At 44.8% G+C, this 15,154-nt stretch overlaps 1 protein-coding gene across 4 annotated transcripts in view; it reads left to right on the plus strand.

The window, feature by feature from the left end:
- Positions 1 to 15,154, plus strand: part of dmd (dystrophin) — a 267,266-nt gene that overhangs the window by 186,106 nt on the left and 66,006 nt on the right. For 3 of the 4 annotated variants that reach the window (XM_041978350.1, XM_041978351.1, XM_041978352.1), the window contains 21 exons: positions 69 to 248; positions 328 to 450; positions 520 to 690; positions 772 to 894; positions 966 to 1,100; positions 2,028 to 2,180; positions 2,827 to 2,997; positions 6,826 to 6,948; positions 8,063 to 8,235; positions 8,319 to 8,454; positions 8,537 to 8,712; positions 9,914 to 10,061; positions 10,561 to 10,686; positions 11,350 to 11,499; positions 11,616 to 11,714; positions 11,935 to 12,034; positions 12,146 to 12,315; positions 12,480 to 12,597; positions 12,740 to 12,951; positions 13,139 to 13,293; positions 13,745 to 13,934. In XM_041978350.1, coding sequence (XP_041834284.1) covers positions 69 to 248; positions 328 to 450; positions 520 to 690; positions 772 to 894; positions 966 to 1,100; positions 2,028 to 2,180; positions 2,827 to 2,997; positions 6,826 to 6,948; positions 8,063 to 8,235; positions 8,319 to 8,454; positions 8,537 to 8,712; positions 9,914 to 10,061; positions 10,561 to 10,686; positions 11,350 to 11,499; positions 11,616 to 11,714; positions 11,935 to 12,034; positions 12,146 to 12,315; positions 12,480 to 12,597; positions 12,740 to 12,951; positions 13,139 to 13,293; positions 13,745 to 13,934 — 3,132 coding nt within the window. Of the gene's footprint in view, positions 1 to 68; positions 249 to 327; positions 451 to 519; positions 691 to 771; positions 895 to 965; positions 1,101 to 2,027; positions 2,181 to 2,826; positions 2,998 to 6,825; positions 6,949 to 8,062; positions 8,236 to 8,318; positions 8,455 to 8,536; positions 8,713 to 9,913; positions 10,062 to 10,560; positions 10,687 to 11,349; positions 11,500 to 11,615; positions 11,715 to 11,934; positions 12,035 to 12,145; positions 12,316 to 12,479; positions 12,598 to 12,739; positions 12,952 to 13,138; positions 13,294 to 13,744; positions 13,935 to 14,947; positions 14,993 to 15,154 lie in introns of those variants that run through there. The other variant, XM_041978353.1, reaches the window with a different exon arrangement.

The following is a 15,154-nucleotide window of genomic DNA, read 5'->3' on the forward strand; positions in this document are numbered from 1 at the left end:
GTAGTAGTTATATGCTAGTTATCGTTTCCTTCGGGGTAATGTTGTGTCTCCCGTGTCTCCTGGATCAGTCCGTCCATGCGGAGAAGGAGCGGCGGCAGCCTCAGCTGCAGGCGGTGGTGGACCTGGCCGAGGCCCTGAAGGCGGTGCTGCGGGGCCATGGCGGCCTGGTGGACGACAAAGTCAGCCTGCTGCGCTGCAACTGGATCGCCGTCACGTCCAGAGCAGAGGAGTGGCTCAACCTGCTGCTGGTCAGACACGCAGACCATAAGACCATAAGACCAGTCTGCTGGAACCACCGAACTCTGAGCCTCTGTCTCCCTCTAACAGGACTACCAGCAGCAGATGCAGAAGCTCGATGGAGAGATGAAGGAAGTGAATGGATGGATAGACGGAGCGGAGAAGAAGATGGATGAGATCGACAGCCAGGGACCGAACGACGCCGTCCTGAAGGTTCTGCCTCCAGCTGGTCCTCTGCTGGTGCCCTCCCCGGCTACTTGACCAGACCTGTTTGTGTTGCAGGTGTTGCGTGCCGAGCTGGAGCTGACCAGAGGGAAGATGGAGGACCTGAGGGATCTGGCCCAGGAGCTGATGTCCACCAGGGGGGAGAACTGCCAGGCCCAGGTGGGACCCAAGGTGGAGCAGCTCAACCAGAGATTCCACATCATCTCCCAGCGCATCACCTCCGGACTGGTAAGTAGCTCCTCCTGTTATCTTAACTCCATTACACCGTTCCACATCTTCCTGCTTCATGGGCGGGTCTCTGTGAGGCAGACGGCTGCGACGGCCGCGGAGCTGGAGCAGTACCACCGGGAGGCCCAGGTCTGGCTGGAGCTCCTGGAAGAGGAGGCCAAACAGGGGGAGAACCTGAAGGAGGAGGACTTCCAGGAGAACAAGGTGAGGAGAGGAGGCGCAGTCGGCTCGTGTGGATTAGTCTGAGTGCACTTACAGATGAAATGTGTGTGTAGAGCTGTGAGGAGGACGCGGTGAAGGAGTTACTGCTGAAAGGAGAAACTCTGCAGAAGAGAGCGCCGGATGCAGACAACCGAGAGCAGATCAGACGGAAACAGAGCCAGCTCAGCAGCAAGTACAACGCTGTGAAGGTAACACACACCTCTGCTTCTTGTCCTCTCTTCCATATTTCTGTCCCAGATGTTGACACTGAGACGTTTTACCATTTAATGGAAATATGAGCTGATTTTTAATCTGATGCAGGATGTGGTTCAGCATCGTCTTGCTGAAATCTGCAAGGCCTTCCCTGAAAGAGACGTTGTCTGGATGGGAGCAGATGTTGCTCTAAAACCTCCATGTACCTTTCAGCATTGATGGAGCTTCACAGATGTGGAAGCTGCCCACGCCATAGGCACTAATGCAGCCCCATCCCATCAGAGATGCAGCTTTTCACCTGTCCACTGATAACAAGCTGGATGCTCCCTCTCCTCTTTAGTCTGCAGGACACGCCGTCCATGCTTTCCACAAACTAGTTCACATCTTCATCCAGGTTTCCACTTTGCCTCAGACCAAAAGATTATGAGATTCCAATTTTGAACTTCAGTCTTGTCCTTTGCATACAGAGATTCCTTCAGATTCTCTGAATCTTTAGATATCATACACTATAGATGGTGGATCTTCAGAGTCTTCATAGTTTTATGATGAGGAACATTTTTCTGAACTTGGAATGTTTTAGATCCAGTTTGTCTCAGATTGGTGAAGCTCTGTCCATCTTTCCATCTGAGAGACTCTGCCTCTCTGAAATGCTCCTTTTATACCAGTCATGTTACTGACCTGTTGCCAGGTAACCTGGTTAGTTGTCCAATGCTCCTCCAGGTGTTTCTGGTTTGTACCAGGTACTTTTCCAGCCTTTTGTTGCTCCTGTTCCAACTTTTTCCATCAGATTCACTATCAGCTCATATTTTCATCTCATGGTGAAACGTCTCCGTTCGATGCTGTAACATGAAGTCCAGCAGGACAAAAACCTGCCAGATGTCCGACACCACGGTGTGTATAGATATGTGTGTGTGTGCGTTTAGGACCTGCGTTTACTCAGGAACAGGAAGGCGTTGGCCATTGCTCCCCAGTGGTACCAGTACAAGAGGAAGTCACATGACCTGCTGGCCTGGCTGGACGACATCCAGCGCAGTGTGGACCAACTTCCTGACCCCCCCGAAGGAGAACGGGTCAAGGTGACAGAACCGCACACGCTCACACACCGGCTTTCTAGTGTTTACTGTCACATACAGCTGTTTCTCCGTGTTGCTCCACACCTGGACTTGTTTGATCTTGTCTCCGTTAACCCAGCTTCTGCTCCTCTTCCTCCATCTTTGTAGGTACAAAATAAACATGTGAAGAAGTGTTTCTGTTTTCCTCCCGTACAGGTGAGGCCTGGACTCTCTCCGGCCTCACCTGGCCTCCGGCAGCCCCTCTGACTCTGTATGTCTTTGACTTTCAGATGATCACTATGACATTTCGCTAAGCAGCCGCCTCAGACTCACCTGTCATGGAAGAGTTCACATCCACCTGTGCTCCAGCCTCTCCATACACTTACCTGCTTCCCTCCACCGCCCCGCCCACTCTGTACTCTGTCTCTGTGTAAATAAAGTTTTCAGGCAGTGTGGTCCGCTGTCTTGTTGTAATGGATAAACCAGAGCTCTGGAGATGCATCATGTTGTGTTTTTGTGTGTGTGCTGGCCGGTGAACGAACGTCTTTATTTTGTGTGTAAGTGTGTGTTTGTGTGTGTTTTTCCAAGCACATCCACGTGCCTCTGTGTGCTTAACCCACCGGGTCCACCCGCCTGCAGGTGACACTTCCTGCTTCATTCTGTCCAATAGGAAATTGGCTCAGAGTTCGAGAAGAAGAAGGAGGAGCTTAAGGAGGTGCAGGGCTTAGCCAATCAGCTGTCAGAGGCTGGAGCCGCCAGTCTAGTGGAGCCCCGTCAGCTCCAGCTCAACACACGCTGGGTTGAGGTGGAGGGCAAGTTCATTCCCTTCAAAAGACAAAGTGTGAGTCCCCGTAGGCACCACCTGTACGTCCACGATCAGACCACTAACGCTCAGCAGCAGTTTGCCACTAAAAGCATGAATCTGTCCGAGAAGCTTCAAAGCGTGCAGCTGCAGAAGCAACACATGGGATGATTAAAGCTTTTATTTCACTCATGTCTGAGCGTTAGTACGAGCGCAGAGCTCAGAGGCAGTCCAGGTCGCCAGCATGAGGACAGGAAGGGAAATAAGTCAGAGCGAACACGCTAACCGCTAACTGGAAGATAAGTCAGGTTCATCATGTGGTGCAGACGTAGTCGCTCGGGAAGATAAATCCTAACATAGTTTTCCACATTCAGCCCCAAACGTTACGTCATTTTCTTTGTGTAGGAGCAGCAGCGAGGTTCCTGTTTCTGTGCTTCTTCGAACTACGTCACACAACGTTAAAAACGATCATTTTCATAAGACAGACGTGTTACACGGTAAAATAGTGTGTGTTCCTGCTGATAAAGGAACTTTCAGTCCACCAAAAATATCTGGCACACCGCTTTAGTTTATTTTATTTTTAGTTTAATTTCTAGTCAAGTTCCTTTTAATTTAATTTCTATTTATTCTTAATTTAATTTTTTTATTTTATTTTATTTATTTATTGTGTCTTTGTTTTATTTTGTTTATTTTTATTTGATTATTTTTATTTGTTTTGTTTAACTGAAGTGGTTTAGTTTCATTTTTTGTTTTATATTATTTATAATTATTTTTCTTTAATATGATTTTGTTTATTTTTTTTATTATTTTTATTTAATGTTATTTTATTTCCTTTTAAAACTGAAAGCCATCCTAACAGCACCGTTGGTCAGATCAGCTTTAATCAGAGATTTTAACGGGAAAACATCTCAACTTTTTCTTGGAGATTAAAGTTTCATGTCAGAACAGAAGTGTGGAAACCAGAAAGTACAAGTTTATTATTTTTTAAAAGGTTGACGATATTTTCAGAAATGTTCCCACTGACTTCAGGTTAAAGAAAATAAAACTTAGTTGAAATGAAAAGCTAGTTTATTCCCCAGAAACGACAGGACGTTGCTTTCTGTTTTTCTTTGCTACATACATGTGAAGCATGGTCACACGTCTGAAGTCTCTCTGTCTGGATTTGTGTCGTGCATGCTCCCCTCCACCAACCAATCACGTTCCTGGCAGTTCCCTGATCTTCCAATCACGGAGGATGTATGTATTCTGTGAGCCAGTAGCATCCAGCCACCACCTTCAGGACGTTGTCCTTGGACTAATACACATCTGGACTGTCGTTTCTCAGAGACCAAACAGAAGTAAAAAATTAGACCGTTTCCATGGTGATGCTCATGATGCTATGAGTTGATAGTTTCCGACATGGTGTGGTTTTGTAATCACACACCTCGTTTAACTTTAGCACCACAGCCAGCGTAGACGCGGTAAAAGATTCATTTAGTCTCATTTTAGCTCATTAGACTGATCATATGAGGGTTAAATATAACGTCACCATGACAGCAGGAGCGAGGTCAGAAAAAGAGGTCTGAAAGTACGTTTCTTAAGAGCTCGACAGGAAACTTAGATCTTATGGTTTGTAATGATTCAGAGTTGGGCGTAGATTTATAAAGCCCCTGTTCCTGAATAAAAGCAGCTTCTAAACATCTGCATCAGCTGCTGCTTCTGAACCAGCTCAGATGTGTATTCATCCAAGGTGTCGGAGGAAAGCCGATTACATGATGAGACCGAGATTTCTTTAACGCTCGAGGCACCTTCCAGGACTACATTAGTACTTACTTTGTGTTTTTTTCTTTATTTTGTGTTTATTCTGTATAGAGTAAGAGACGCTCTGTAGCTCAGGACTGAAACAGTCCCATTGATTCCCTTTATAAAAATAGATTTTAATACACTATAATCCTCATATATTATATGGCTTATTCTGTGTTAATCAGGGCGTAAAAAATGAAAAATATAAAGTTTTTAATGATATTTTTATATCTGTGTTTAGGTGAAAAGTTTGTAAAAGATCTAATGTAAAGAAAAGGGAAAAAAATAGATTTAATTTTTATAGCTCTTTGATAAGAGGGACCGTTTTGGTACCTAAGGGTAGAAAACGTAAGTTTTTTTAAGGTGCCTCAAGGGTTGAATTTATATATTTTGTTCACCTTTATATTTGCTCAGAAGCTGTGAAGCTTTGTTTACCAAAGTGTCTGAATCTAAGCCTGTTTCCGTGATCCCTTTATGTTAATGAAAGTCCAACATGGATACTTTCTGTCTCATCATCTCAGCTTTACTCTGGTCCAACATCCAGTGACACAAACATACAGACAGGATCCAACGTGAGAAGCCCGGCTCTTAAAAATGATGTCAAACATCAGAATCTGCAGTGAATGTTTGAGTTAAATCATATGGATGAGAACTTAAAGACATTTGGTATCAGAATAATTCCTGATCGCTGACTGCAGGAACAGATGTGCCTGTTTTAAGTTATATCACTTACATTTGAATTGATTTTATAGTTGAATTTAACCTTGTCTGAATATTTTGGAACACTTTTGAGGTCTGTGTAATTATCAGTAAATTTGGTGAAAAACACGAAAAATGGCACAAAGCACAAATGAAAAAGTTTCAGGCTTGCCCAAAGAAAAGACACGAATTCCAGCCTGACTATAGAAATCTCTTTGGAATGATGCATCTGTAGCTTTTAGAGGTTAAGTAAGGATAAACATCCCCTCCAGCATACATTATGTAAAACATATGAGTATCATACCAAACCGCGGCTAACACGACCTTTTAATAACATTTTGATGCACTTTAGAAAAAGGTTTATAATGTTAAATAGTGAAGTTTTCTCTTTCCAAGCTCCAACTTTGTCCTGTTTTCATTTATTATGGAACAATTAATTCACTTTTCAAAGGAAACCCCACCCAGAAAAACGCAGAGAAAATTCTGGAATCTGTTTTTGGCCCTTTAACGAAAGTGAGACAAATGTAGTTTTGTGTATTTGCCCTTTATGACCGTGTGATGTGTCAAAAGTGGTTGTAGTTAAAAAGATGGCCACCAGGGGGCAGAAGACACGTATCTGATTGTTTGTAACAGGTTTCTGAGCAAAGTTTTCACCAGAAAGTGATTCAAAAGCTCTCAGAAATGTACGTTTGCATTAAAGGGTTGAAGCACTTCTCGTCTGTGCTGACAGTAAGCTTCATTAAGGAGATGTGGTCTTTATGTTTGACATCATTTCTCAGAGTCACGGTGCCTTTTAGGCTTTATTTTCCTAATCATTTCTTCTAAAGATATCTGTAAAACACCAGGAAGCTTTAGTACTTATCCCACTTAGACTCAGTACCTCCTCTTATACGTAGCCAGCAGTTGGCAGAGAAACCGGGACCAACAAGCTCAACAATCAAGGGTTAAATTTCCTCAGACTCTAGTCACCGGTCTAATCAACGGCTCAGATTCAGGTCCTGGTTTCTCTGCCCCCATGTCCCCATGGCCAGGTTTAGTTCTCCGTTTCAGCTGCCAGCAGAAACTAAATGATTTCACTAAGCTGAGGCTCTTCTGGAAAAGTCTGGAACGTGATCATGGATAATATTAAAGATGGCATCTTTGATAGGTTTAAAATATTTACCTAAGTGTAGACTGGAGCGTCCACAGTTTATCTTCTAAAGTAAATCAGAGTAAATCCTGGTACCTGCAGCTGAAAAAGCCTGGAGTTAGTTTTCCTGCTGAGCTCTGAGATCGCTGGGATCTGCTTTGTAGCTGCGTAGAGAAGCAAGCATGATGCCAGAGGTCATTTCCCGATCGTAACCTTTCTGTTTCCTCTCTGATCTGTTTGCTGTGTGGTGGAACCAGGAGTACCTGACGGAGCTGCAGGTGTTGCTGCGTTCCGTGTCGGAGACGGACTTCCAGCTGAACTCTCCGGAATACTGGCCTGCAGCCTATTATAACCTACCTCAGCAGGAGCTCTGCCTGAAGGTCAGCCCCGCCTGAGCGCTTTACTGGTTTCTAATGGAACTGCTTTACTGGTTTCTACTGGAACCGGATTACTGGTTTCTACTGGAACCGGATTACTGGTTTCTACTGGAACCGGATTACAACCAGTTTACTAGTTTCTACTGGAACCGGATTACCGGTTTCTACTGGAACCGCTTTACCGGTTTCTACTGGAACCGGATTACAACCAGTTTACTGGTTTCTACTGGAACCAGTTCACTGGTTTCTACTGAACCTGGTTTACCGGTTTCTACTGGAACCGGATTACCGGTTTCTACTGGAACCGCTTTACCGGTTTCTACTGGAACCGGATTACAACCAGTTTACTGGTTTCTACTGGAACCAGTTCACTGGTTTCTACTGAACCTGGTTTACCGGTTTCTACTGGAACCGGATTACCGGTTTCTACTGGAACCGCTTTACCGGTTTCTACTGGAACCGGTTTACCGGCTTCTAATTGGTTTTTGTTAATTTATAATAATTTATTTTATTATTATAATTAATATTAATAAAATAATGATCATAACATATTTAGGTTTTTAGAATTTATTCGATAATTTTACAAAAATATTTTGTCATTTGTTTTCAGAAAATAAGATTTTAAAAATTATATTTATAATTATAATAATCAGTTTCTAAAGGAATGAAATTCTTTTACTAAAAGAATTCTTCTCTGAGAAAACAAGATCATTTGATTTAGAAATAAAACACAAACTCACTGTTAGCAGCTGGGACATTAGAAATAAGGGCTAGCCACGTTTCTGAGCGTGGGTCTAGTTTTGTAGGTGAATAACGTGTTTCCAGCGTGGGGGGGTCATGGCGTTTCTGCAGCACCAGAGGCTGAAGTCTCAGAGCAGGTCTGAACCTGGTGCTCAGGGTTCTGCACAAACTACTAATACCATCTAGAAAGCTCCGACCAGAGAATCTTCCAGTGTTTATCACCCAGTTATTCATAAATAAAGAAATTATTTTAAATTTAAGTGCAGTAACCAACAGAAACACCTTATAATGGTGGAACAGAGGTATAAAGCAGAGCAGCTTGGAGCATTACTCACCACCATGCATCCTTGGTAACCAAATGCCTCCTCCAACACAGGAGGTGAAGGAGAACACCCAGAAGCTGCAGGGTCCGGTTGAGAGAGCTTTGGCCTTCAGAAAAGAGGTGGCGTCCGGCCCTCGGCCCCTGGAGGGCCAAAGAATCCGGGAGACCGCCGCCCTCCTCAGTACTAACTGGGACAAACTGAATAAACTCTACCAGGACAGACTGAAGTAAGAGGGGAGACACGTCATACATGGAATAAATGTGTCTGTAATAAGTAAAGCTGGACATCTGCTCTGACCTGTGTGTGAAGGCGGTGGCAGGACTGCAGCAGCAAGTGGCAGAAATTTGCTTCAGATCAGAAAACTCTGGAGGAATGGCTGAGTAACGCTGAGAACGCCTTAAAACTAGCCGAGACCCAACCGGAAGTCCACAGACAGCAACTCAGGGTAACACACATTGCTTATGGTCTCCCTGGTTCCCCCTGAGCCATGGTCTTATCCAACCCACTTTTTATCTGTGTGTGCTCAGGACCTGACGGAGGCCATACCCGTCCAGGAGGTGTTGCTGGCCAGAGTGAACGCTGCAGGGGAGGAGATCAGCCACCTGAGCACACCAGACGATGCTCTGCACCTCCGATCACAGCTTAAATCACTCAACGCTCGCTGGGCCAACGTATGCCAACAGCTCAAGGAGCGCAGGAGAAGGTCTGCCTGCCCCCCCGAACACATGACATATCTCTGAATCAGCTGATGTCACTACAGATATGTACTCCCAGACTTTTAGCCCAAAACAGGCTGAAACTAACACTTAACCTTCTGTGCGCTGTCATGGTTGCTAGCCCCTTCATATAATTTCCCAATCTATCTATATTTGTGGCCAGACTAGGCAGTGTTTAATTCATTGTGTCACCAAATTAGATATGCTAGTCCTTAGCCTCTCTAATGATGTTAGCCTCTCCAATGCTAATGTTAGCATCTCCTTGCTAATAGACAGCAGAGGGATTATCTAATCCAGTATGTCACCAGTTTAAGAGAAGCTAGTTGTTAGCATCTCCTATGCTAATGTTAGCATCTCCTTGCTAATAGACAGCATAGGGATTATCTTATCCAGTATGTCACCAGTTTAAGAGAAGCTAGTTGTTAGCATCTCCAATGCTAATGTTAGCATCTCCTTGCTAATAGACAGCAGAGCGATTATCTAATCCAGTATGTCACCAGTTTAGAGAAGCTAGTTGTTAGCATCTCCAATGCTAATGTTAGCATCTCCTTGCTAATAAACAGCAGAGGGATTATCTAATCCAGTATGTCACTAGTTTAAGAGAAGCTAGTTGTTAGCATCTCCAATGCTAATGTTAGCGTCTCCTTGCTAATAGGCAGCAGAGGGGATTATCTAATCCAGTATGTCATCAGCCAAAGGAGAAGGTGTTAGCCTGTATAATTCTAACAGTAGCATCTACTTGCTAATAAACAGCAAACAGCTGTAATTGTTACAAAAGGTGACTTTACAAAGTGACTTTGGGTTGTGTTCATACATGGATGCTCCACTTCTAATTTTTTAACAGCTTTTAGTTTTTTATTTTTGAAGCCACTGTAGGACAAGGAGTGTACTTACTAAGCATGTAAAGTGTTAACTGAGTGTTAACCACTGTTAACTGGTCAGAAGCGGTGGATTGTCGTGTTCCTGTTCAATCACCCAACCTGTTTCTTTTCCACAGAATCAGATTATATACGCAAAAACATATTTAGAGGAACATTGCACACTATTATTATATGAAGTAAAAGAATGAGCTCCGCTCATACCCTGTGGTTATGTCAGCTTTGTCAGATTAGGTGTATGTAAATCTGAAGTGGACGCTTTATGGCATAGTTTGTGGTAATGTAGTGAATCAATATTTCTGCTCTGCAGGTCTGCTGAGGCACGAACGGCAGCTGCTGAACTACAAGAGGATATGGGCTCAATGCTGGGCTGGTTGGATAAGGCAGAGGGGGTGCTGGCGATTCCTCTGCAGCCAGCAGAGCCACAGCACATCAGAAACACTCTGAGCAAAGTCCAGGTACCATCACAACACGACACACAGGACTAGTTTGAGACTTGTTAGCACATTAAGGCTTCCTGTATGTAGCTGAACTCACCAAAGAGTATCAAATAATGTCTGTATGTTAATATTCAGCTCGCTATTTACAGCCACAGAAATATATTATTGTTTTCTTTCACTTCATATAGTTCGTATAGTTAGTACCCACACCAACAATTATGTGGACCAAAATACCAAAAACAAGCCACTTTTGTTTCATCTGTACATTCTCTAAAGCTGTTTTATCCAAAGCTGCTGTGGGGTCAGATCCCAACCGGTCCTTCACAGGGCTAACACGGAGATCAGCATACACCCAGGAAGAGGAGCAGCACAAGAAAATACTCAGGATATCACAATTTTAACCAGAATGAGTCAAGTTTTCTACGTTTACCGTATTAATGGTGTGTGTGTGTGTGTGTGTGTGTGTGTGTGTGTGTGTGTGTGTGTGTGTGTGTGTGTGTGTGTGTGTCCATGTCAGTCTCGTGTGGAGGAGATTCCTGCAAAGAAGGCCGCCATGGAGGATCTGAACCTGAAACATAAACAGATGACTCGTCTAGCTGACAAAGAGAAAGACGTCAGGATCATCAACACTCGCTGGTCTCAGGTCAGCTGCTGTCAGTAAAATATCAACATCAGTATTTAGAATAGTTCATTTACAATAATCATGTATTTATTCCCCATCAGTGTGTGAATGTAGGTATTCTGTAGATGCCCAGAGAACGTGCTTCTCCTCGGCATGCAGGCAATACATTTAATGTTTTGTACCAGTTAGCCTAAGCTAACTAAATTAGCTTAGGCTAACTGGTACAATGCTAAATAAATTAGCCTAGGCTAACTGGTTTAATGCTAACAAAAATTAGCTTAGGCTAACTGGTACAATGCTAAATAAATTAGCTTAGGCTAACTGGTAGAATGCTAACTAAATTAGCTTAGGCTTGTTTACATCTGCAGTCCTCTGGCAGGGCACCCTAAAAACCAAACAATTACCATATACGGCTACACCCACCAATCATGCTGAGTCATTCGTGGCCTTTTCTAGATCTGTTCTTCAGGTTGGAAAAGGATTCATTTGCGTCCTGCTTTAATATGACTGTTAAAATGTAGCCGAGTCCTTAATGACTCGTATAAAACCCTCTCAGCATAGAAAACCGAACATGTGCTTCCATGCTTCTATTTTATTTTCCTTGTACAGTCAGTCTCTAGCAGTCAGCGTCGGCTTCAGTGTTTCTAAATACTGTACTTGACTCATGACAGACTCTCCTTTTAGGTGTCCAAGGCTCTGCCTGAGCGTCAGCTGGAGCTTGAGGGTCTGCTGAAAGAGCTTTTGAAGCTTCAGGGACAGCTGGACGACCTGCACATCTGGGCATCAAACACCAGAACCAAGCTAGAGCACAGTCCAGGGGAAGCACCATCGGGCGTGAGACACACACCCCGTCATCCCTTATAAAGCGTTGTAACTGTAACCAGCCCAGCCTGGTGAAATGAACTGGATGTGTCCGTGTTGCCTGACTCTGACTCTGTTTGTTGCCACAGCTCTTGGAAGAAGTTCAAGCCAAGCGGCTCGAAGTGGAGCTGGTTCTGGAGCGAGCCAGTCAGCTGTTCACGGACATTCCTCCCGGCCACGCAGACAATGTAAAACTACAGCCTCACATTTCCCCTCGTCACCATCAGCTCTGCTTTAAATGTCATAGCCAGTCCTTATTATGTACTTTAAATGTAAACTTTCAACTGTGCTGAGCTTTCTCAGCTGTACTTGGTGTAAATGAAAAGCAGGATCTAAGACGGTACGAGATCATCTGACCCGGTGTGATCAGCTGGGAATGACGGTTTGTTTGTGTTGTTGTGGCTGCAGGTGAAGTACGTTAAACTGAGGGAAGACTGGATGGTGATCCTGGAGCTGCTGCGGCAGCATGAAGAGAGGATGGAAGCCCTGCTGATGGCCAGAAAAGCCAGTAAGATGTTCTGTTTTTCATTGCAGATGTTCTTTGTTTCTCATGTTTGTAGATTTTAAATTCAGGTATTCAGGTATTAGTATTTCTTCCTATCTTAAATGTGTCTACCAGATGAAAGTCTGACAGGAAGTTCCCAGCCTGAATCTGCGGCGCTGGCTCAGTTCAACAAATCCTGGGCTGAGCTCACCGATTGGCTGACCATGCTGGATAACATGGTGCAGAACCGGCGAGTGGTGGTGGCCGACCTGGATGACATCAACGAAAACATAAGCCAGCTCAAGGTCAGGACCCCAGTTTTTACAGATTTGTTTTCTGTAGAAAAATTGGTTCATTTTTGAGTTTCCTGTCTGTCTTTGTACAAACGTTCCGTCATGGCTGCCCTTATGCAGGCACCAAAAGAATCCAGAAGCTTTTTAGCTCGGTTTGTTGCCTGTCTTGTTTCCAGGCATCACTGCAGGAGCTTGAACAGCGTCGCCCCCTCCTGGAGAAACAAGTTACAGCAGCACAAAACCTGAAGAACAAAACCAGCAACCAGGAGACACGCAACGCCATTACTGAGCGCAGTAAGCTGCTCACACACCCACACAGCTGGCTTACTTCGTACACAAACGCTGCTCTGTAGCTGCACGCTAACGTCACATTTCCTAGCTGCTGAAACATTTTCAAATGTCCATGTTTGTTTTTAAAGCTTTCTTTCTTTGCTAGTTGACAGGCTTCAGACTCACTGGGAAGACTCCCAGACCAAGCTCTCTGACAGGACGAAGCAGCTTCTGAACATGCTGCAGGACTCCACCAACTGGTTAGATGCCAGAAAGGAGGTGGATCATGTCATCAAACAGGCCAGTGACAGGCTGGAATCATGGCAGGAGATCACGTACACTGTGGACGCTCTGAAGAAGCAGCACGCTGATCTGAGGGTGGGCTGGACATCCGTTCACTGACTGCATGAATGTCTGAAAACTCCCGCAACTCTCTCATATGCTGGTGTCTAGATGACCTTTATAACTACCTCTAATATACACACACAGCTTTTCCACCTTGCATGAGATGTACCAATAGACATAAATATGATCACTTTCCTGGTTTGATTATTTCCTTTTCCAGCTCTTTATGAACGTGCTGAAGCAGTGGCATGAGCAGGTGGCTGAAACTAAAGCCCTGGCCAACAAACTGCTGACACTGTACGCCAACGATGACACACACAAGGTCACCCAAGTCAACGACAACATGGTGGCAACATGGATGCACATCAACCAGCGGTAACCGCGCAGTCTTCTTGATTCATGTTACAATCCCTTCCCAGCACTCGGGGACCAGGTCCCTGCAGCTGGAGCAGCTAGTGGAAAGGTTTGTCAGCATACTGACATCAGGCAGTGTCATGAGAAACACCTGCATCCCCCCTAACCTAACTGGAGGAGCACTGGACAACTAACCAGGTTAACTGGCAGCAGGTCAGTAACATGGCCAGGTATAAAAGGAGCATTTCAGAGAGGCAGAGTCTCTCACATGGAGAGGGGTTCACCAATCTGAGGTGAAGGAAGTCATTATTCAGGAAGTCTCTGAAAAGACAGGATATTGGAAACAGGACCAGACCTAAATAAATTTAAAACTTCTAAGAAGTCCCGTAGGAACCAATTTTAAAGTGAATAAGAATCTCTTGTCTTGTGGCGCCACCGTCGTGGTTACTGAGCATCGTGTGTGTGTTTCCAGTGTTGCAGACCGGGAGACGGCTGTGGAAGCTGCTCTGAAGCTGCTGCAGCAGTTCTACCTGGACCTGGAGAAGTTCCTGAACTGGCTGACTGAGGCGGAGACCACCTGCAATGTTTTAATAGACACCACTAACAAGGAGAGACTGCAGGAGCAGCCTGAGGCCACCAGGAGTCTGCTGGCTCAGTGGGAGGTATGACTGCTCCACTCAGGGCTTCCCAGGTCACACAAGCGAGCCTTTAACACCGGGCCTATCACACATGCTGTTTCTGAGACCTAATACATCACTTTAAGGTAAAAACTTGGCTCAAAACCCTGTAGTATCCAATCTGATGGTTGCTTCTGCCGCCTTGTGGATGATTTTTGCACTGCAATAATTCTGACAACTCGCACGCAGATTAACACAAATGCAAAATGTTTTAATTTATTATTATTATTTACATGTTGTTAAAGGAAACATAAACAAACTTTAGATGATGAAAATGAGAACTGTCTGCCCATTATTTCCTGGGTCAGGCTGCGCAACCAGGGTTTAACCTGTTTACACACGTTTCACGTGTTCTTTATGCACAGCGTTTGCTGGACGCCAACGTTAGTCCTTTCCCTCCTGACTGAAGCCTAGCTGCTGGGTCCATGGTCCCATTCACTTTGCTAGAAAGAAAACTTGTTGGAGATGAAGGTTGGGTGGAATTAACTAGCATCAGTCAGTCGGGTGTGGTGGCATCTTTCAAACAGCCTGACTCTTCCAGGACACCCTGGTCCGGCTGGTATGACAGTAATGTTGACGCGGTAGCACGGAGACATTTGATTGGCCGGTCCCTGCCTGCCAGACAAATGCTGAATATCCCCCACAGCATGGTGGGTGTTGAATAGTGGTCTCTGTTCTTCGAAAGGAACAAATTCTGATCCTCACCCCTCGTCCTCCACCCACACACACACACTTTCTGCAGAAATGTTCCTGGACACATGCTAACCCAAGCCGAGCAGCTAGCAGATGGCATGCAGCATCCAGAGAGGACATGCTGGTGGAAATGGAAAGAGATGAGAACAATCGTGGTTTTATGCTCACTTCCCTCCTCCGACTCTGAGCAGCAGTTCCCTCCATCCAACTGTCCCGTCCAAGCTCAGCCAGCAGCACTGGGAGCTCGTGTCCGAGGAAAGCAGGAAATGATCCTGGTTATTTTTATTTTCACACCTAGTTTTGATGTTCTGCTTTAAAGGATGCCTCGCAGGAGAATCTACTACGTTCAGGTTGGACATATTCATAGCTAGTGGCATGAATGAGTCTAACTTCACCAGCAAGGTTCACTTTCTTCTTTATGTGTTTCTCATTGTGGAGAAACTCTTCTAAAACTCTGAGAGGCGACTGGTATGGTAGCATCCTCTCAGAAAGGCAGGATGAGGGAGCTGGAT

Source organism: Melanotaenia boesemani, chromosome 24, assembly GCF_017639745.1.
Source record: "Melanotaenia boesemani isolate fMelBoe1 chromosome 24, fMelBoe1.pri, whole genome shotgun sequence".
NCBI lineage: Eukaryota > Metazoa > Chordata > Actinopteri > Atheriniformes > Melanotaeniidae > Melanotaenia > Melanotaenia boesemani.